The sequence below is a fragment of the Lissotriton vulgaris genome, chromosome 5 (genome assembly GCF_964263255.1).
Source record: "Lissotriton vulgaris chromosome 5, aLisVul1.2, whole genome shotgun sequence".
Classification (NCBI taxonomy): domain Eukaryota; kingdom Metazoa; phylum Chordata; class Amphibia; order Caudata; family Salamandridae; genus Lissotriton; species Lissotriton vulgaris.
The window spans coordinates 82,426,715-82,449,259 of NC_141693.1; the positions used below are offsets into that span (position 1 = coordinate 82,426,715).

General features: G+C 45.6%; 1 protein-coding gene across 2 annotated transcripts in view; it reads left to right on the top strand.

Annotated features, from left to right (window-relative positions):
* GOLGA1 (golgin A1) overlaps positions 1-22,545 on the top strand; it is a 491,231-nt gene that overhangs the window by 247,209 nt on the left and 221,477 nt on the right. For both annotated transcript variants that reach the window (XM_086920926.1, XM_086920927.1), the window contains 4 exons: positions 7,435-7,560; positions 8,151-8,246; positions 11,400-11,495; positions 16,513-16,608. In XM_086920926.1, the coding sequence (XP_086777052.1) occupies positions 7,435-7,560; positions 8,151-8,246; positions 11,400-11,495; positions 16,513-16,608 (414 nt within the window). The remainder of the gene's footprint in view (positions 1-7,434; positions 7,561-8,150; positions 8,247-11,399; positions 11,496-16,512; positions 16,609-22,545) is intronic.

Here is a 22,545-nt window from a genome sequence, read left to right on the forward strand (position 1 = left end):
CCCTCTTCCTTTGTACGTTGGTGTCAGTTCTCCTAGTTCGCCCAATGCCACAAGGTCTAGCGTTTGGGTTAAGTTGTTCCTTTTCGTTAATCTCTCCAAATCCCATCCCTCTTTTGTATGTGCAAAATGCGGGCCTTTCATTAAAGTGCATCTTGACCAGTCTTTATTAAAAGGTTTTAGTTTGTCGCATAAATGACAGTTAAAATCTCCCGTTAGTATTACGCACAGTTCATTTGGTGTCTTGTGTAAAAGGTTTAAGTTTCTTAAGCATTCCTCTAATTCAGAAATGGCTTTTCCCCTCTCCATCAGTGCTGGGGAGTTGTACCAATTAACTAGAAAAAGGGTTATTCTTGCTGAGGTGAACCTTAGAACTTGTAGGTTGTGTGAGGCCCATTTGATGTTACTCCAGGTGCCCTTAATGTCTAGGTTGACATATATGGCCAGACCCCCACTTGCTCTCCCAAAGGTTACTTTTTTGGCTGGGACACAAAAGCTTTTGTATCCTTCCAGGCTGTAGTCATTTAATTCGAGAGCCCAAGTTTCCTGCAGGCAAATGATTTGGAATTTTTTGATGTAGCTCAGCCATTCCTGTGATTCGAACTTGGCCGCTAGTCCTGCAATGTTCCAGGATGCTATTAGTAGATTTGCTGGCGTCATTTCTTTAGTGGTTCTTTTTGGTTCATCTGGCAGGGGCATAACCTGTTTGCTTGTTTCTGTTAGGGTGGCATTGTTGGAATGAGTGTCGCTAAGAATATTTGGTGGGTTTGTCCCTTTTTCTCTTCCAAGGCTGGTATTCGGAATTTTGGTGTATCCTCCTCTGTCGGGCACGTCAACTATTTCATTGTCCATCCCTTTTTCCCTTCCTGTTAGTGGTGGATTTTCCAACTTCAACCTCTGTCTTGGGGGACTGATTGTCCCATCCCTGTCAATCGACCTCTTCCAGCGCACCGAATCTGTTCCAGTGTGCATATTGCATTAGGGAGGAGTCGTAGTTTGGCATGGCAAAGTTTGGTCTTTGCCATTGTGGTGGACCATAGTGGGTACCAGGATATGGTAAGTTATTAGGGAAGGTTCTGTTGTTCTGCCTGATTCTTTGGGGTGCAAAGGGATAGAAATAAGACAAGTGTACCGGGTGGATCTGTGATCGGGTATAGCTAGGGGGGGCATTACAGATAAAATTAACTGCATCCATATCTCTAAAGTTTATCGTAATTATATCCCCTGCTATGGTCTTGGTGCCTTTGCCGATCCACTCCCCTCTTCTTACAGACAAGATTTCCCCAAAAACATTGGGGGGAGGGGGTCTGTGTATTTGTAGCCACTGTGCGCATTTATTTTTCAGTTCTATTTGTGTTTCCCGTTGGCCTTCCCTTAGAGGTGGAACTCCTGTTAACACCACTACATAGGGCAGTGCTTCAGACGGGAGGTTAATTGACCTAAAGCGAGTAGATGTTTTGTTTTCTTTAGTTGGTGCAGTGGGCGGAGGCTTTGGGTTCACGTTGGGAGTTTGGACGTTGTTTACTTCCAACGTTTGGGGAGGTCCTGGGTTTAATTTGTTGTTTTCAGTAGTTGTTTTTTTACTGCTTTTCCCTCTGTCTGGTGTGGAGGAAACCTTTTGCTTATCTTTAATACTTTTTTGACTGGCTCTGTTTGGGGTTTTTGTGGGCGCATCAGGGATCGTAGGGACCTTGTCCTTAGTTTGGCTAAGGGATGTAACGTCGGTCTGTTTTCTTAAACCGCCTTCTTGCCCTGGTTGGGTTTTTGTGCCATTCCCTCTGTTGTTTACAATTGAGGTTAGTCTGTCTATTTTAGCTATGAGGGGTTTTAGCAGCACAGTAATGGAGTGTTCGAGGTCCGTTTTAAGGTCAGCCAGCATATTGGTGATCCAACACGGTATTCCCGAGGCAGGTGGGTTTATTGGTGTAACCAGGTTGTGATTTCTAGTTTTAGAGGATCCTTTTGAGGATCCTTTTTTCCCCCCACGTTTAGGGCCTTCCTTGTGCGGATTTTTCTCAATGCTGCAGGGAGCGTTAATATGGTTGTGTGTTTGTACAACAGATCTCTCGCTGCGAATATCTGCAGAGACCTGCGCAAGGTAGGTCAGCAAAAGAAGAGGGAGAAAGGGGCAAGCTGGTGTCGAATTCCTCTACCAAATCTCGAGAGGCCTCGGTCAGGTTGATGAGGGATTCCTGGGTTTCCTGAATAATTGTCACGGGTGGTAGTGACATTCTTCTTTCAGTATCTGCGATGGCATTTGACACTGCCCCTATTGTTTGTTTGAGCATTTTGTCAATCGCAGTCAGTGTTGGTAATGGCGGTGGAGGATCCGTTTTATTTTTTGCGCTCGATCTTAAAGTGGGCATCTTGGGCTTCTTGGTGGTCTTCCTCATAATCTGTAGTGCTAAATACAGATGGTAGATTTTACTAGAGCAGGTATAACCGACTAGAAGCCTGGTTCAAGAGTTGTAAAGTACGATTTTTCAGGGGGGTGGCCCAGCCCAGCCTCTTCTGGCCTCTGAGGGCCACAGAGGGCCCGCCCTTTGCCCGGGCTTCGCTCGGCGTCCCGCTAAGCGGTAAACTGCTAAATATAAGGAGGTTTTGCAAGCAGGGGGCGTGTCTTCCTGGGGGCGCGCCCGTGCACACCTGTGCAGCACAGGGACTCCTGGTCTTTTGAGTCCCTGCGGCGCGCTCCCTCGATGTTATCTCGATGCTCCTCCTCCTGGGACAGACCCAACAGCGCGAGTGCTCTCCCAGCCTCGACCCCACGCCACTCACCGCGCAGCAGCGCCCGCGAAGCGGGTGCTGCAAGTTGTAGCGTTGCGGGAGGGCGGTCAATCCCTCCTGGGACACAGGGAGGCCGGGTGTCAGCAAAAGGCGAGGGTAGAAAGTCTGGAAAGCCTAACGGCGACAACAGCAACAGTCTGGTAAGTACAGAGAATCCCGCTAGAGGCTACACAGTTTCCCGCTTAAGTAGGCTGGACAAGCAGGGGGCGTGTCTTCCTGGGGGCGCGCCCGTGCACACCTGTGCAGCGCAGGGACTCCTGGTCTTTTGAGTCCCTGCGGCGCGCTCCCTCGATGTTATCTCGATGCTCCTCCTCCTGGGACAGACCCAACAGCGCGAGTGCTCTCCCAGCCTCGACCCCACGCCACTCACCGCACAGCAGCGCCCGCGAAGCGGGTGCTGCAAGTTGTAGCGTTGCGGGAGGGCGGTCAATCCCTCCTGGGACACAGGGAGGCCGGGTGTCAGCAAAAGGCGAGGGTAGAAAGTCTGGAAAGCCTAACGGCGACAACAGCAACAGTCTGGTAAGTACAGAGAATCCCGCTAGAGGCTACACAGTTTCCCGCTTAAGTAGGCTGGACAAGCAGGGGGTGTGTCTTCCTGGGGGCGCGCCCGTGCACACCTGTGCAGCGCAGGGACTCCTGGTCTTTTGAGTCCCTGCGGCGCGCTCCCTCGATGTTATCTCGATGCTCCTCCTCCTGGGACAGACCCAACAGCGCGAGTGCTCTCCCATGCTCGACCCCACGCCACTCACCGCGAAGCGGGTGCTGCAAGTTGTAGCGTTGCGGGAGGGCGGTCAATCCCTCCTAGGACACAGGGAGGCCGGGTGTCAGCAAAAGGCGAGGGTAGAAAGTCTAACGGCGACAACAGCAACAGTCTGGTAAGTACAGAGAATCCCTCGGCGGTCGTGTTGGATAAGCGTCGTGCAGTTCTGAAGATGGCCGGTCCCTCGAGGTCTAGTCACACCCACGGATCTCAGCTGAGCTGACGATGTAGGTAGAGGTCAGAGGTGCCAGGGAAGCCGGGTCTCGTCGTGCTGGTCGGTCGGATTCCGGAGGAAGGACGTGCAGCAAACCGCAGTGTTCTTAGATGGTGCCTGCGGGTGCAGGGTGACTACTCCTTAGTCACAAGGGAGAAATCTTAGGAAGAAGTCTTGAGTTCCTTTCGTAGAAAGTGGTTTCAGGATTCAAAGTTGATCTAAATTGGAAGGGGGCCCGCTCCTATCTTTATACTAGTAAAAGGGGCTGGCACGCGACTAGGTCCTGCCCATGGGTGGGACCAGGAAGGGGGTTGGTTACACCCCTCTCCCATGCCGGACTTTCCCCAGGTCAGGGGCTGGTGTGCCCCTGGAACTGGTTCTAGCCGGCCTATGCATAGTGAGCACCGGGGTGCCACTTGCAGTCACCTTCCTCTAAAGCCCTGCCTACCCAGGATACACAAAACCCTGTCTGGGATGGTGCTAGCACCGCCCCTGACAGGAAACCCTTTGTCCAAGCCTCCCTCGCTGGAAGGACTCCCAGCAGCAGGAGGTCAGACTTGTGTCTGTGGTGGCAGCATACATTTTGTGATGCTGAGGCTTGAGTTAACTTTAACCGGGGTTCACAGTTACATACATGTTGTGTCCCTCTAGAAGGGTGGAATGCTAACCCCGTCGCCAGAATTGGCGAGGGGTTAGTATTCCAATTCTTATGACACCTTACTCGACATGTTTTGATAAAGCGATACCAGAGTTAGCATATAACCGCGAGGATTATAATGCACTTAAGAGTATATGGTATGCGTTATCATGGAACAGCTATTAGGACTTGGTTCCGCAAGCTGCAAACGGGCTCAGCTCATGCCAGAGCACCATCTCACATAATTCCACGCACTCTGCCTTCAGGATTGTCAAGGCCTGCCAAGGAATCTATGTGTCCATTTTAGGGTTAGATATAGGTATACTATATCTAAAGCAAAGGGTGAGTACACCACCTTGCCCCAGCTGTCGTGCAGCCAGTTGTGTCAGATATAGATGGCCAGCCAGGGGTGGCATAATACATGCTGCAGCCCCTGGTAGGCCCTGGGTACACCTATGCCCTGAGTTACAGGGTCTGATAAGGTGGCCCAGTACCAATTGGATATGTACCTAGGGTACATGGAATCCATTTTACAGAGAGAGCAGTAGGCCTGGGGTCCTGATTGGCAGGGTCCCAGGCCAACTATGTCGAAAAACCAGCTAAAACACAGGGCAAAAAGTTGGGGGCAACCATAGTCAGGATCTACCTTCCTACATCCTGTTTGTGCCTTTCACAAGAGAACGGCCTGCTTTCGCGTTCTCTGCCTTTCCTGGAGTTTAGTCTGAACACCATGTGTAAGGTCGATCAACAATGCCCCTTGTTATTCTTTTTTGGTCAGTCCCTAGCACCTAGACATAACATGTTACACACAGCTGCAGTACCGAAGATATTACGTTGTTGCATGTTGTTTTAACACACTTGGAGAAAGCTGTTCCATGGAGAAGAGCTTTGCTGCTCTTATGATGTAAACCTTACATCCAGGCTTTAAGGTATCAAAGGTGTCAAAACCCAGCGATCGTTCTTTATATAAAATAAACGTCTTCTTACCAAGGGCAAGGGTGATTGGGCCTCAAAGCCCATATTTCCACAGTCTTTATAATATGCCTTTTCCCTTTGTATTCTATGGAATTGTAACCATACTAACTGTGCTATGTTTATGTATGTTGCTGCTAGTAGTGGCACATATACTTTATTGTAGAGCACAATAGTTAAAATAAATATTTTGAACCATTTCAGTGTCTCACGATACTTAAAATAAACATTTTGAACCATTTCAGTGGCTCTGCCTACTCTCATTGTGGACAAGTGTGAGGGAGTGAGCGAAAGAGTACGTCTTGCTCCCGCGATTCCTGAGAGTCTGAAGTATTGTGTTCTGGGTTGTGTAGACATTTGTAGCTCCGTGATCTTTGGAGGAGAACGAATGAGCCACTATAGCTAGTCGGTTTGGGGTTTTGGGTACTAATGTGGTAGGTTGGTACACCCCTATTCACTGAGGTCCTGTTTTCCTGGTTATAGTTCTGTGTATGTGCAGTATCTTTGGAACAGGTGACCATATTCAGAAATGATCCCCATAAACCTGCTTACTGACGGTTCTTAAGTTAAGAGTCTATGTATGATCAATGGGGGCCTAGCAGTACCTGACATAGATGCATACTATTGGGACAAACATTTAGTAACCCTAAACGACTTGACACATACAGCAGGTGACCACCCTACATATAGACTAGAAAAAGAAACACTGACACAACTCACGTTCATCCACTACCTGTTTGGGGAAGCAGGGAAACACAAACTCCTCACAGCTACACAAATTACGCTGGAAGCATGGGAAAGGGCTACGAAGACCCTGGGATGGGATCATAGGTTGACCAGGGCAACGCCACTCTTGAAAGGGAACTGGCTGTGAGAAATAGGAAAACTGAAAGGCTTTGGGCAGTGGGGCCTAGTGGGGATTTAGTTAGTGGCAGATCTTGTAGAGATGGAGACACTAAAATCCTTTACCACCCTTCGTACTGAATACCAACTTCAGATTACCCAACTCTTCAAATATGCACAGTTAAGACATGCCTGGTCCGCGGAATCCTTGCGGGTAGAAAACCTCCCGGAATATGCGCCATTCGAAGGTCGACCCTTGCAACTAAGTGGGAGGGGGAGATGGGGGACATGGAGAATGTAGATTGGGAAGCTGCTCTTAGGCACCCCAGAGAGGTGGCAATTAAGGCAAGACTGCGACTTATTCAATATAAAATATTACATAAGGTATATTATGATGGGATAAACTCCGTAAAATAGTGAGAGCTGGAAACCCAAGCTGGCGGAGGTGCCAGGGAGAGAAGGAAGATTTCTACCATACACTGTGGTCATGTTAAAAAATACAGACATACTGGGGCGCAATTATTAAAGAATTTAATGAGGTACTTCAAGTATCCCTCCCCCCAGACCCAAAATTTCTTAAACTAGGACTGAACAGCGAAGTGGACATACCGAGACCGCAATTACTATTCAGCGCCCTGCGACTAGTGGTGGCAAAAAGAGATATAGCACGACACTGGGGAGTGCAAGGTACACCAACATTACAGGAGTGAAGAATAGGGATGGAACAATGTATGGCAGTGGAGAGGGAGACGTACAAAAGTAGGGGGTGCCCAGGTAAGTTCCGTAAAGTATGGGGACACTGGATGAAACACTATGGACTAGATTATATGGACGGACCCACACAAGAAGCAAACGAGAATGTGACCTAGCCTCCACGAATGGGGAGAGCGAGATGAAGGGGACCAATGCAGACAGAGGGTGGAAAGAGGAATTTGTGATTGTAAGACATACTGAAAAATGTGTATGTGCGGGGAACCAACTGAGAACCAGAATCGACAAATGTATATGACATGTACAATTGCTATGTTGTTGTTAAGAGAAAATCAATAAAAAATATATATAAAAAAAATAGATTCTATGTATGATCTGGCAGGAACAATAACGAGAAAAAGGTTTGTCTGCTTCACATCTGCCCTTTAATTCCCAAAGAATTTAGATTCTCCTAGTCCAGGGAAGCAATATGCTGGAGTGCAAGAGTTAGTGTTGCTGTGTTCTTTCTTGCAGATTACGGTTGAAGTTGAAGAAAAGGATAAAGAAATACAGCATTTGCAGGAAAAAGTGTTGTCTCTGGAGAAAAGGCTAGAAGGAAACTTTACAGGAGATGAACATATGCAGGAACTGTTGAAGGAGGTAATCGTTTTATCACAACTTTCAACAGAGGTGCTAGGCAGGCCGACTTTGTAAAATGCAAACAAAGTGCTTATTACTTTTGAATTTGAGTTGTTATATGCTGCCATCAGCCTGTATCAGTAGACCAAATCCCATGAAGTGACTCCCACTTTTGTTTCAAGGGGTCACAGACGATCTTTTGAGCAGACCTATATATGATGGCAGTAAATATTTAATGTTGGATCTCTTAGCCTCATTTCAATTTGTTACTTTGACATTTGCAAAGTTTGATGTAAGTATATAGTCAAAGAACGGGGTTCACTTCATGCTTCCTAGGGTCAAAGTTAACACAAAAGTCACTTTTTACTAGGGGCTATTGAAGGTATTAAACTAGTGCTTTAGAAATGTGATTCAGCAGTAATTAACCGTTTTATTTTCCTTGCAAATGCTGTACACTCTGTAGCACGGCTCCCAAAAGCGGTGTGAAAATTGGATTTCCTAAGAGCAATATGGCTTAATGTAATCTGGATAGAATGAGTCGGTACTGTTAAATACTAGTTTTCTATTGTGTCTAACAATCTCTTTCACTTGATCAATATTGTCTCTCCTAGAAAGCAACTTTGGAGCAAAGGCTAGATGACAGTAGGCAACAACTTTCAGAGTCCAGGACTAATCATACCGAAGCAGTTAGCGAGCTGGAGACACGGGTGAGCTCATGTCCTCTTTGATGACTGACTACCTTTCTGTGATTGTGCATTGCATACAGTTTAGAAATGCATGAATGTTGTTTGTATGGCAACTTAAAAATAGGTCTTTTACTACTGTTTTTGCCAACATTCCATAGTCTAGAAGTTGACAAGAGCAGTGTTAAGAAACTAATGACTTCACTGTGGCTCTGCTCCTTTTCGGTGAAAGCGGTGATTAAATTGATATTCTGTACTGATGTTAAAACTTGTGCATGGATCAGACTTCCAAATACTTCTTTAAACCATTCCAGACGTATGCACCCAGAAGGCGCAGAGATGTTTGTCCTTCATGCCTCCTTTATCCAAAACATAAATGCATTAATGCAGTTGCTGCACCCCTTTGGTGGCGGTGTGGGTATTGCACTCCTTTGAGGAAAGGCATGTGCCACATCAAGTTCCACAACCAACAAATGTCCATCTTCTCAGGCACATGACTTGATCTATGTTGTGCTTTGATTAGAAACATCATTGTTGATGAGACCTTTATGACCCTTCTGTGACTAAGGGCCATGTCCACTGTTTTAACACCACGCAGAAAGTGCTGAGGCATGTTATTAATGTCTGGGACAGTTCACACTTAAAGCTTCATAATTTCATTTCCACTACAGGTATGCAGACCAAATTTGCTTCTGTTTCTTCCACGTTTTAGGGATTCTAAAAGTACCCACGTTTTTTAATTCCCCTAGAGCGAACAGAGAAAATACCCAAATGTAGCAACATATAGTTTTTGGGAGGGAAGAAAGCCCCATACAAAAGAGTATGTGTTTTTTGTTCTTAAAGAGCAGAGTCAGAATTCTGCCAGCTGCTCTTTTGGGCACCGTGGGGCTGTGGTGTGTATGAATTTGAGGAAGAGTTGTATACATAATTTTTTGAGGGTGCTGAGTGCCCTCTGACTACTTTCAGGAATTAACGCTGCCGGCCTGCTAGTGGAGCAGCCAGAGCGATTACCGAGTCATCCCTGACACATAGCAGCATGTCTAGCAGCAGACAGGGGTGCCGACTGAGCCACAACCACCACCAGACGTCACCCTCCCCCGGACTTGCTAAACATTAGTAATAGGGAGAGTGGTGAGATCTGATGCGCGGTGTCTGTGAAAGGTAGGAAGTCCCCAAGCCCCTGGGCATAGCTAACAGAACCCTCATTGAAGAGCATTGGGCGCTGATGCTAAATCTGAATCCTGTACCCGGCTGCCCCATTGTTACTAGTACTGGTACTGGTGATGTATGATTTGTGCAGCTTTGTTGTCTTCCCTTTGCTAACCAAACCCCCATGGCTTGGCTCCTGCAACCAATTTACTTACCTGCAAGCAGTGTGGCTTCGAGCATCCCCAGCCTCCATTGAAATGCATTGGGCCAAACTCCTATTTTGACCTCTGCTCCCGGCTGCCCCTGTGCCACTGGGGGTGCAATTTTGGTACTCACCTGGCCCTTGCTCCTTGTTGACCTTTGGTCCCAAAGATTGCAACTGTAAGTGCAATACTTACCTGTCTAACCACAATATTATTTTCCCCCATAGGATAACATTGAACTGTCAACTTTAAAAACTGAAATCTTTTATTTAAAAATGGACTCACCTTGTTGTGAAGATCTTGATCTTAAAATAAAGTACAAACAAAGCTTATTTTCCAACATTGGTGTGGATGTCCTCTTTGAGTTGTGTATCCATTATTGATCAATGTTATGCAATAAATGTCCTGTGTTTGGCTTAAGGCTGCTCGCCCACACTACCACTAATAGAGCACTTTGGGTTTTACATTGAGCCCTCTGCAATTTTGGGGAACCCCTGAACTCTGCTCACGGTATAAACACCCAGTGGCTTACCATATACAGAGCCAGATTCCTACAAAAAACATAAGTGACTGTGCTGTCCACTTACTTCCTACTTATGCACTCGGACCCAGTTGTTGAACTTTGGTAGTATTTTCTTATGTGTATTTGAATTAAGTGCATGGGTAAAATGGATTGCACTGCATTCCTTCTCTCTCTGTGCACAATCTATTCTGGCACATTAATGTTTTCCTTTTTCTCTATTATTGTATTTCTGCAAATGCCCATAACTTATTTACAAGATCAGTTTCTCCTCCTGCCTCTAAATCATACCTATACAACCCAACAATACATAATATCCTCTAACTAATCAATTAATCAACCGACCATGTGCATGAGCTCACATACCCCCAGTGATGATCACAACTAATCGCTATTAATTTAGTCCACCATAAACAAAACCTGCAATGACCGCGTTGAATGTTTTGCTGGAGCACACAAGACTAATGAGATTAAAAAACTAACCTTAACCACCCAATAACACTGGACCAATTGCTTACCTTGGGTTCCAGAGCAGCGTGATGCACGGCTTAAAGCACTTTAATGCCTCGACAGGGGAAGTAAGCATTATATAAAGCAATTATAATTAAAAATAACATCAACTAAACATTTGCTGTACTAAGATCACCCTCTTCCCAGCTTTCAGGAACAGGCAGAGTTGTAATAAAAACGTAAAATCACGTTTTCCCAGATCACCCCCGAGAATGAAATATTCACATTCGCAAAGGACATGGATGTCTCATTCTTCCTATTGAGGATGTTAATCCGGTGACCTTGAATTTTGTCTGTGTAATACACACGAGGGCGAGCCCATGTATCTTTGTGCCAGCGTGCTAACATTAAGAACTATACAATTAAAGATCGATCTATTATCCAATTTACTTCATTTTTTTAAATGAATTTATTAAAATTTTAATAACAAGTCTCATACCACGTAATTCACAACTCTGAAGGAGAGCACAGATCAAATACATACACCAATATACATTTATTATGCTTCGTACATCCATATACTCCTCTAAACCATATTCATTGGACCCCCTATGACAATTGTGATTCTTTAGATAGTGCAAACCTTAGTCTCTGCAGGAAACCAGGTCTAATTGAAATCCAATTTACATCAGTTGTGAGATTTGCAGGTGTCCTTCCTATCGGTGCATAAATGAGCACTTTCAACATAAACATAGCTTGTTATAGTTTTGTTTCACTGGTTGTTGTTAATCTACTAATGTGTTCGAGTCAAGTGAGGACAGTATTGCGTGATAAAAAGTCTATTTTTGTCTACAGATTAAACAACTCAACACCAAAGTAGCAGAAGCCCAGACGTTACTCAGTCAACAAATAGAGGATGCAAAAAGTTTCAAAGAACGTAGTCTCTTTCAGGTAATGTTCTTACATAAACCACTTCCTGTCAGATCAGTTTTCAGCCTTGTGCCAGTACACAGGAACCTAAACACCCACTGCTCTCGTTCTTAACTGTAATACTCACCAAAACAACCCACAAATTCACCCGGAATCATCACCCACTATATACAGCACTTGACCAGACCCTCCTGCAGCAATTTAAGTTAACTTACAGTTGCAGGAATCTGTGACCTAATACTTTTACTCATGACAAACATCCACTGCATCCGACCGTCATTGTGGCACCTCATCATAACCATACAGCACATCATCAAACTTTAACCTGATAGTATTACATCTGACAGTATCCACATATCTCTGCAGCTGACTATCACCAATATGTGAGTCCTTGAACTAACACTACTGTTTTTGACCAAACGTTGCAGCTGAGAAAAATTATTAGAACTGCATCTGACCTTTGAATCTAGACTTACAAATACTATTATCCTGTGGAAATGAAGATAATCGTTTTAATTGAAGCCTTTTTAGGTCTAGTGAGCCAACGCGCATGCGTTGTTTCCGAGACTTAAGTAAGGGACTTTCAGAAATGCTGCCAAAGGCTTTTCCAGGTGGATTGCCTACAGTGCATGTGTGCGGGCGGCGCGTGCACATCGCACACCATTTGGCAGCAGCCTCTCTCCGCACTCCTGCTGGTTTGCTTGCAGCCGGCATCAGACTTCAAACACTTCAAAGGAATGCATTACCCGCCCCCGCCGTTTCTGCAGCTGCACCCTACTCTTGGCTTTTATTTATTGGAACAGTGATGAACAGTTTTGCATCGCATTCTGAAAGAAATGGTGAGAAAAACGTGTGATATCCAACATGTTGCTTTGTTTCCAAACCAAGGGATAGTTTTACTGAATTATTTATTTGCGTTGTATTTTACGCATGGCCTGGTAACTTGCACTGATGTGTTTGGCCACCTCTTCAGATGAGCTCATCTCTACCTCCAAGGCTTGTTCATTCAGCTGTAGGGTAAAGGTAATACGCTTCCTGTTTGACCATTGACCACTTGCTTTCGCCAGCAATCACTTTAGCAGCGCCCCTTTGATGTTCTCCTTCAAAGAACATCAAACATAAAAGAACGTTGTTGTGTTAATGATTTGCTGTGCCTGTTTTGACTTACAATGTGCTTTCTCTTTCCACAAACTCGATGTTTGTGTTCCTTTATTTTGAGGTACTTTTAGTATTAATGTCACATAAACATCCCCACACGCAACCACAACCCCCCACACACACAACCAAACAACCCCACACACACAACCCCCCCACACACAACCTCACACACACACACAACCCCACATACACACACAGATAACCCCCCCCCACACACACAAACCCACAACTACACAACCCCACACACACAACCCCCTACACACAACCCCAAAACCCCACACACACAACCCCCCCACCCACAACCCCACACACACCACCTCACACACACACCACCCCACACACACACACCTACCCACACACACCTACCCACACACACACAACCCCCCCACACACACACACAACCACACACAACACCACACACACAAACCCACACACACAACCCCCTCACACATACCTCCACACACACACACACACAGTGCCACACACACAACCCCCACACACACAACCCCACACGCACAACCCCACACACACAACCCCACACACACAACCCCACACACACAACCCACACACACAACTCCACACACACAACCCACACACACAACTCCACACACACAAACCCAACCCCACACACACACAACCCCACACACACACAACCCCACACACACACAACCCCACACACACACCACACACACACACACACCCCACACACACAACCCCCCCACCCACACAACCCCACACACAAACCCACACACACACACAACCCCCCTACACACACAACCCTACACACACACACAACCCCCCCCCCACACACAGCCCCCCACACACAACCACCCCACACAACCCCACACACACAAACCAACAAATACACAACCCCACATACACAACCCCCCCGCACACATAACCCCCCACACACATAACCCCCATACACACAACCCCCCCACACACTCACAACCCCACACACACAACCACAACCCCACACACACAACCACAACCCCACACACACAACCCCCCACACACAACCCCACACACACACACAACCCCACACACACAACCCGACACACACACGCCACCCCACACACACAACCCCCCCACCCACACAACCCAACACACACAAACCCACACACACACACACAACTCCCCCCCACACACAACCCTACACACACACAACCCCCCACACAACCCCACACACCCCCACACACACAAACCAACAAATACACAACTCCACATACACAACCCCCCCCACACACATAACCCCCCACACACACAACCCCCCCCCCACACACACAACCCCCCCCACACACACAACCCCACACACACAACCACAACCCCACACACACAACCACAACCCCACACACACAACCACAACCCCACACACACAACCCCACACACACTCACAACCCCACACACACGCACAACCCCACACACACAACCCCCCCACACACAACCCCCCCCACACACACACACACAAGCCCACACACACAACCCCCCCACACACAACCCCCTCACACACAACCCCCACACACAACCCCCCACGCACACAACCCCACACACACACACACACTCAACCCCACACACACATAACCGCACACACAGACACAACCCCACACACACACAACCTCGCACACACACAACCCCACACACACACATTCCCACACACACAACCACACAACCCCACACACACACAGCCCCACACACACAATCCCCCAGACACCCCCCACACAACCCCACACTCACCCCCCCACACACACACCAACAAATACACAACCCCACATACACAACCCCCCCACACACATAACCCCCACACACATAACCCCCCACACACACAACCCCCCCACACACACAACCCCCCCACACACACAACCCCCCACACACACACAACCCCCCACACACACACAACCCCACACACACACAACCCCACACACACAACCACAACCCCACACACACAACCTCCCACACACACACAACCCCACACACACACAACCCCACACACACACAACCCCACACACACACAACCCCACACACACAACCCCCACCACACACAACCCCCACCACACACAACCCCCCCACACACAACCCCCCCACCACACACAACCCCCCCACACACAACCCCCCCCACACACAACCCCCCCACACACAACCCCCCCACACACACACAAGCCCACACACAACCCCCCGCACACAACCCCCCCGCACACAACCCCCCCACACAACCCCCCACACACAACCCCCCACACACACAAACCCACACACACAAACCCACACACACAAACGCACGCACACAACCCCACATACACACACACTCAACCCCACACACACACAACCACACACACACACAACCCCACACACACACAACCTCGCACACACACACATTCCCACACACACAACCACACAACCCCACACACACACAGCCCCACACACACAACCCCCCACACACACAACCCCCCCACTCACACAAACCCCCCTCCCACACACACAAACCCCCCTCCCACACACACAAACCCCCCTCCCACACACACACACAACCCCACACACACACACACAACCCCACACACACAACCCCACACACACAACCCCACACTCACAACCCCACACACACAACCCCAAACACACAACCCCAAACACACAACCCCGCAAACACAGCCCCACACACACACAATCCCACACACACACACACACACCGCCCCACACACAACCCCCCCACACACAACCCCCCACACACAACCTCCCACACACACAACCTCCCACACACACAAACCCACACACACCCACACACACACAAACCCACGCACACAAACCCACGCACACAACCCCACACACACACTCAACCCCACACACACACTCAACCCCACACACAACCACACACAACCCCACACACAACCACACACAACCCCACACACAACCTCGCAAACACACAACCCCACACACACATTCCCACACACACATTCCCACACACACAACCACACAACCCCACACACACACAGCCCCACACACACAACCCCCCCCACACACACAAATACAACCCCCACACACAACCACAACCCCACACACACAACCCCACACACCCCCCCACACACACACAACCCCCCACACACAACCACACAAACAATCACACTGCCAGTGCACACTTTCAACAGACACCATCAGTCGTCAGTGCACATTTTCACCAGGCACAAACACCACCAGCCATCAGTGCACGCTTTCACTGGGCACAAACACCACCGGCCGCCATTGCACGCTTCCACCAGGCACACAACCAGACGTCAGTGCACACTTCTACCGGGCACACACCACCAGCTGTCAGTGCATGCTTTCACCAGGCACACACACACATCATCAGCTGTCAGTGCACGCTTTAACCAGGCACACACCACCAGCCATCAGTGCACGCTTTCACCAGGCACACACACCACCAGCCGTCAGTGCATGCTTCCACCAGGCACACACACCACCAGCCGGCAGTGCTCACTTCAACCAGGCACACACACCACCAGCCATCAGTGCACAATTTCTACAGTCACACACACCACCAGCCATCAGTGCACACATGAATTGTTAACGCGTCCACAATTAACTATTGTAGCAATTGCATTATGGACCTAACTTTACTTTCAAACATGTTCATTAAAGCGCAGCATGCCACCATTGCTACAAAAATAAATACACATTTATTTGGCCTACAATTGATAGACTTTTGTTGCAATATTTAGCAATGCCAATAGCTCAAACTTAATTAGTGCGAGAACTATTGCATTGCAAATGCTTGTTATTAGTTTATGTATGTTTTTTTCAGGTCTTTGATATCACAAACATTTCATCAACAATGTTTGGGGGCATTTATCCCCACAGTTTTCATACTTAAATGTTGATTTTGATTTCACAGCTGAATGAGCTTGAGCAAACCTTAAAGTCCACAAGTGAGAAGCTGAAAATGCGAGAGGAAGAGGTGAACGAAAGAGAAGCACAGATCAGAAAATTGGTAAGCGTGATGCATTTTTTTAGGGGATTGCAAATGAATCTGTGACACATACCGATTTTGCAGCTTGAATTGTATATTCATGTACTGTGAATACTTCCATATAGTGGTTGGGTCGAAAATGATATGCTTCTTTAAATAAACCTTTTAGCTAAACCTTTGGGTGCAGACACTGGAGAAGTGTGTTTGCTCCTGATGACATCTACAATAATCCCACAGTGCCCCACTAAATGGCAACTATTTTTAGGTCGAGCATTCAAGACCTCTTGTATATACTTTTCTTGTGGGCGCAAAGCCATCCCCTGCTTTTCATTTGTTTGTTTCAATGTCCTTTAAAAATCCTTGCTTGCTAGTGTTCAGTCCTGCCACTTGGTGCCTCCTTTCTCTTTTATTCCTCCCACGGTGCAGGGACCAATTACTGTATTATTACGCTTTGGTTTATCTTTTCTTTAGAGGACTGTTTTTTCCTTTGTTTCGGTGAATGCATGGTCCGCTTTGTCACCATAGCTGCTTGCATTTTATTGCACCATTGGTCCCGTTGCCTCTGTGTGTTTAATAGAAAGGAAAATGCTTGATACCATAGCTAGAATTATTTTATCCCCATCATAATGTGTGTTTGTGAGGAAACCTGGACATGTCAGAACCACAGCAAAACCAGTCTAGTTTACGTTGAACTGTGTGTAAACATGTCGGCGATCTTGCATTTGAGTTTCATTTGCAGATGCAAAGCAAGCAACCAGTGGGCGCATTATGTTGGGTTTTTCATTATTTAATACATGCATTTCTAGTGATTAACAGTTAATATTAAAATTATTTATGTGTGTTTATTAAATTACCATTCATTTTTTTAGCTAAAACTAAGTAAATTGTAAATGTGTGCGACATTTTATTTCAGATTGTTCTCAGGGACTTATTTTATAGTTTTCGTTCTGGCCAACGGACAGTAACAGAATTGTGGATAGTACCAGATTTTTATGGTTGCTTAAGGAAAGGAAGGGACATTCTAGCTCGTCTTCTATTGCCATAGCAGCCCGGGTTCACTGAGCCAGCTGATCAGAGGCACTTGTAATTTATTACAGTGCAGCCATTTAGAACTACAGGTACTGTAAATTTGCTGCTCAATCGTGTCTTATCTTTGCTCTCAACATGACTCTGGGGTTGCAGCTGGTGGCCCAGGAGATCAAAGTGCTGCAGGACGCCTTGATATACTTATGCACTCAGAGTTTGAGGGCTATAGGTGCTTGGGTGCTGAGGACAAGGTGTATGATCCTTTATCCCCCGACAGTGTTCGTGCTCCCACTCTTGGGAGTTTGCAAACCCTTATGTAGTAGTATGTGATCCTCACCCTGGTAGAAACTATAACTTATATGCTCTATAGGTGACGGTTCACGCAGATACCTTTGGAGTGTATTTACTTTCTTATCATGTTTATGAATTGTTTTAAGGCTAAAAATGTTTTTCCTGCACGTGGTGTGTGTGCACGTAGCACCCAGCTAGAAGGTATTGGAGACTGCCACGGGCCTGGCTGTAGGTGATACCTGCCAGGCTCCGCGCAGTTTGTCTGTGAATATCACTGGTCGTGCCACGGCACGAGTCCTGGCACAAGAGTGTTAGTGGTCAAGTCAGGACAAAGTGGTTTTGTGGCCGTTATTGGTCAGGGCTCGGCACTCTTTATCTCTGGCTATACCCAGTGTCTCCGGCCGAACCTCTGGCCTGGTCCTGGGTGTCTTTGGTTGTTATTGGTTTCACTGGTCGCACCTAGGTCCTGTTTGGTTTCACAAATTGAGAGTTGAACTGGCTTTGTAACTAAATGATTTGGGCTTTTAATGTAGTTGGTTATGCATTGATATTGTGATACATATTTTAATTGAAATGTTGTTCCTTCTCAACCTACTATCTCAGCAATGTCAATAGTTTTTTAATATTTTATTTTTTCAAATAAACTCCTTGTTTTCACATGGTAATTCAACATATATGTGGATGGCTAGTGGTTAATGTTACTCCTTTTGCAGGTCACTTATTGATTTCAGGTCATACTGCTACTCGGTCACTGATGTTATTGATGGGTTTAATTTCTTTTTGTTATTTGTTTTACTGGTCAGACGTTAATGGAGGGTAAGGCTGTCCCTCAGTCATTCATCCTGCCAGAGTATGGTTTTTAATGTTCGTGCATTTGATGTTTAGGCGTTGAACTCAGGTTGTGTTGTGTCCTCTGATACCAAACCTCTGGTGCGCTGACACTAGTCTTTAGTTTGATAGGGGGTGAATTCATATATTTCCATAGAGTTGCAATAACTTTGGAGACATTTCTTATGTTTGTGTGTTGTACCCAATCCACATCTTTTGCTACTTGTTTGCTGGCTTCTTCGCTTAAATTATTAGGCAAATTATTTATTTCACTATAACTCTTATTTTTCTACATTATCATACATAAAAGTACTGTCAGATATGTGAGCTTAGACTACCAGTTGCACAAAAATAACAATGTAACTAAGTATTTCGTGATGCAGTGGTATAATGTGCCTAACAGTGTCAAAGCTTTCACGTTAAAGAACAGTAGATGCTGTAGTACCCAGGATAATGTGTTGCATGGCTAAGTACTTATAAGATCCCAAATGCAAGACCTATTGGCTGTGCTAATGCTTGTTGCTATTCTGTTTCTGCTGTCAAGTTCGGTTGCATACTATTATATTATATTATAGAGGCTTTTGTAGCGCGCTCTGTTACTAAAAAAATAGTATCCTGGCGCGAGAGAGGGGGAGAACAGATCACATTATAACCAGATCAGAGAAAGCATCCGTTAGGCAGTGATGTTAAAGAAATGGGTTTTTAGGCCTTTCCTAAACGCCATAATGGATGAGGATGTTCTCAAATGAAGAGGCAGGGTATTCCAAGCTCTCGCCGCTCTGACAGAGATGGATTGGCCGCCGAGCCTGCTATATTTAAACCTTGGAACATTCATTTGGTGGAGGTTGATTGACCTGAGAGGACGGTTGGGGACATAAAGGGAGAATCTTTTCCTCAAATAAGCAGGACCCGTTTGATGGATTGCTCGGTGTGCCAGCACAAGGATCTTAAATAAAATCCTTTGAGCAACTGGGAGCCAGTGAAGGGTTCTTAGAGGTTGGCGGACACTAGAACTTCTGGGTATATTAAACAACAGCCGGACCGCAGCATTTTGAATGACTTGGAGGCGGTGGATCAGATAGGCCGGGAGTCCGCAGAAGAGGGCATTCGCATAATCCAATCTGGATAATATAAGAGCACGAATGACCGTCTCCTTGGCCTCTCTCGGAAGCAGAGGGAGAAATCTGCGCAGGGTTTTAAGTGTGGAGAAGCAAACTCCAGTAAGTTTTTTCAGATGGACCTCAAATTTGAGGTTGTTACTAAACCAGACTCCTAGATTTTTTGCCGGTCCACCGATGGATTTAGGACATGGAAGATCGGTGGGCCTGAGAGAGTCACTAAAGTTATCAGGAAAGTTATCATACAAGTTCTAATTGAAGTAATGTTGAACATCAGTTAACCGAATTCCACATGGATTTTTTTTTTTTGCTTAAACTGTTTATTGTCATTTTTTAAATATGTTACGATACAGATATATATAATATAATCAGTAAAATCAGTTGGTGTTGAATCACATATTATACATTGTACGAAGTCAGTGGATATACAAACATTGTCTATATCCGCTATAATCATATAACAAGATAATATACAATTTCCACCATCATTGTACATCAAAGTTCAAAGCTATTCACTGGATCAATACATTTCCATAGTATGTCTGTATGTTATGAATCTTTAAAAGAATCCTCCTAAACATTGTTCTAATGCCTCCTTCCAAACTTGTCGTGAGGCTTCTTCTAGCAGATAAGTTATTTTGACTGTAACCCTAAATTGATGACCTTCTTACTAATGGGGGATAACCAAAAGGGAAGAAGGGAGGTTAGGAAGGAAGTGAAAGAGAGCCGCGTTTACCCCCACACCCACCACATCTGCGTCATTCACAATAGCAGGTTACAGTACACTAATCTATTGTATGTAAGTGTCACGTGTAATAACAGAATTCCACATTGACACCCGACTACATTGTTGAATCTGAATACTTGAAATCATAACATTTCACAGAAAGCGCTTTAACCATAGGAGGTCCAAGGTTTGATTAAGAATGTAATAGATATATTATTATTGCGTTCTCTGTCTCTTCATTGTTTTTGGACTTGGAAAGAGTACTGTTTAGGTTTTGCACAAAGTGTAACTATTGGGACCCATGCAGTACAAACTTTAAGTATGCAATCTGTACCTTCCATTTGACTACAATACATTGGGTGCAAAGCTTGTGAAGGTTATAAGACAAATGTGATGTAAAGGTGAGTGGGACAGATGTGGGCTCATCACTTGGTGGCATCTAGATGAGATATACTAGTTGTGCAGCTCAGTACAATGACTACTTTAACTCAAATGAGGTTCAGGTGGCAAAAAGACAGAGGCAATACAAGCAGAACAACTGCCTTACTTCAAGCTTGAGAAGGAAACTAAAATTGTTAGTTTACCAGCTCAAGTGCCAAAAAGGGTGCTATTTGTTCCGGAATCCCCTGAGCCAACAAGGCCTCAAACAAAGACTTCTGAAGTCAAAGCTATGAATCAAAAACATCATAAAGGTTTTTTGACATTTATAGCATCAAACGTTATAAATGGGGCCTAAAGACAAAGCTAAAATTAATGTATCCACTCAGTTGAAGAAAAAAGACAACAAAATGATTCTGAAAAAGAGTTCTGACTTGATATTTAAACTAGACAACCAGAGTCTGCCTGGAAAAAAAAACAAAATAAATTTGACAAAGGTAGCACAGCTTAGAATAGTAGATTTGAAACAGACTTTTGGAGTCGAAAATTAATCCCTTTTTTTTAGCTAAAGCTTTAAGGGTGCAATGGCATTGTAAGTAATCCCCAAGGAGGACAGGCAAAAAAGTGCTACAGACCTAATGATGAGGCTTGAGAGAGAAAGTGGATGTTGAGAAGGTGTACTCTCAGAATCCTTTTGAAGAGGAGGCTGTGGAGGTATAGGGAGATGAGAAAAGAAGATCTTGAAATATATTAATACACATTCACCGGTTCTTGAGCTTGAGGGTTACCCAACTAAACCTCACATGCTGATTTCCTGATGATGTATCAACATCTCATTCTTTCTTAACCCCTTTGCTGCTAGGCTTACCCCCCCACCCCCCACCCCCTGTGCTAAACCTTTTTTGGGCTATTTGGGGTAGTACGCGCTTAGACCCCTCTAACTTTTTGACCACATAAGATATTTCTTTTATGAAAAATGGGAAAAAGGGCTGTAAAAGAAAGCGTCTGCAAATGTTATCAAAAAAGGGTTTGTGGGGCTGAAATCACCATTTTCCCAGCTTTTAGGAAATGACAGACTTTTGTCAGAAAACCAACATTTTTTACACAGTTTTTGCATTTTTCTGGGACATAGCCTATTTTTGCTATTTTTTGTGCTTTCAACCTCCTTCCAGTTAATGGTAGAAATGGGTATGAAAGCAATAATGGATCCTGGAAAGCTATACATTTTAGAAAAGTAGACCAAACTCTGAATTCAGCAAGGGGTCATTTGTGTCGCTCCATCAAGGTTTCTTTATAGAAACTAACAGTTATGTTTAGGAAAAATTGAAAATTTGATAGAAAAAACAGCCTTTTGTGTCAACGTTTTACCTGTAACTTCTTCTAATCATGACAGCTCTTTGAAAGCAATATACCGTTACATCCACTGGACCTTCCTGGTTGTGGGGATATATAGGACTTGTAGGTTCACCAAGAACCTGACGAACCCAGAGTCAAAAACTGAGCAGCAATTTGGATTGGCTTTGTATTATGTGCCGGGCATATAGCAATTATTGTGGGAAAATGTATATATGGAAAAATCGGTATGAAAGA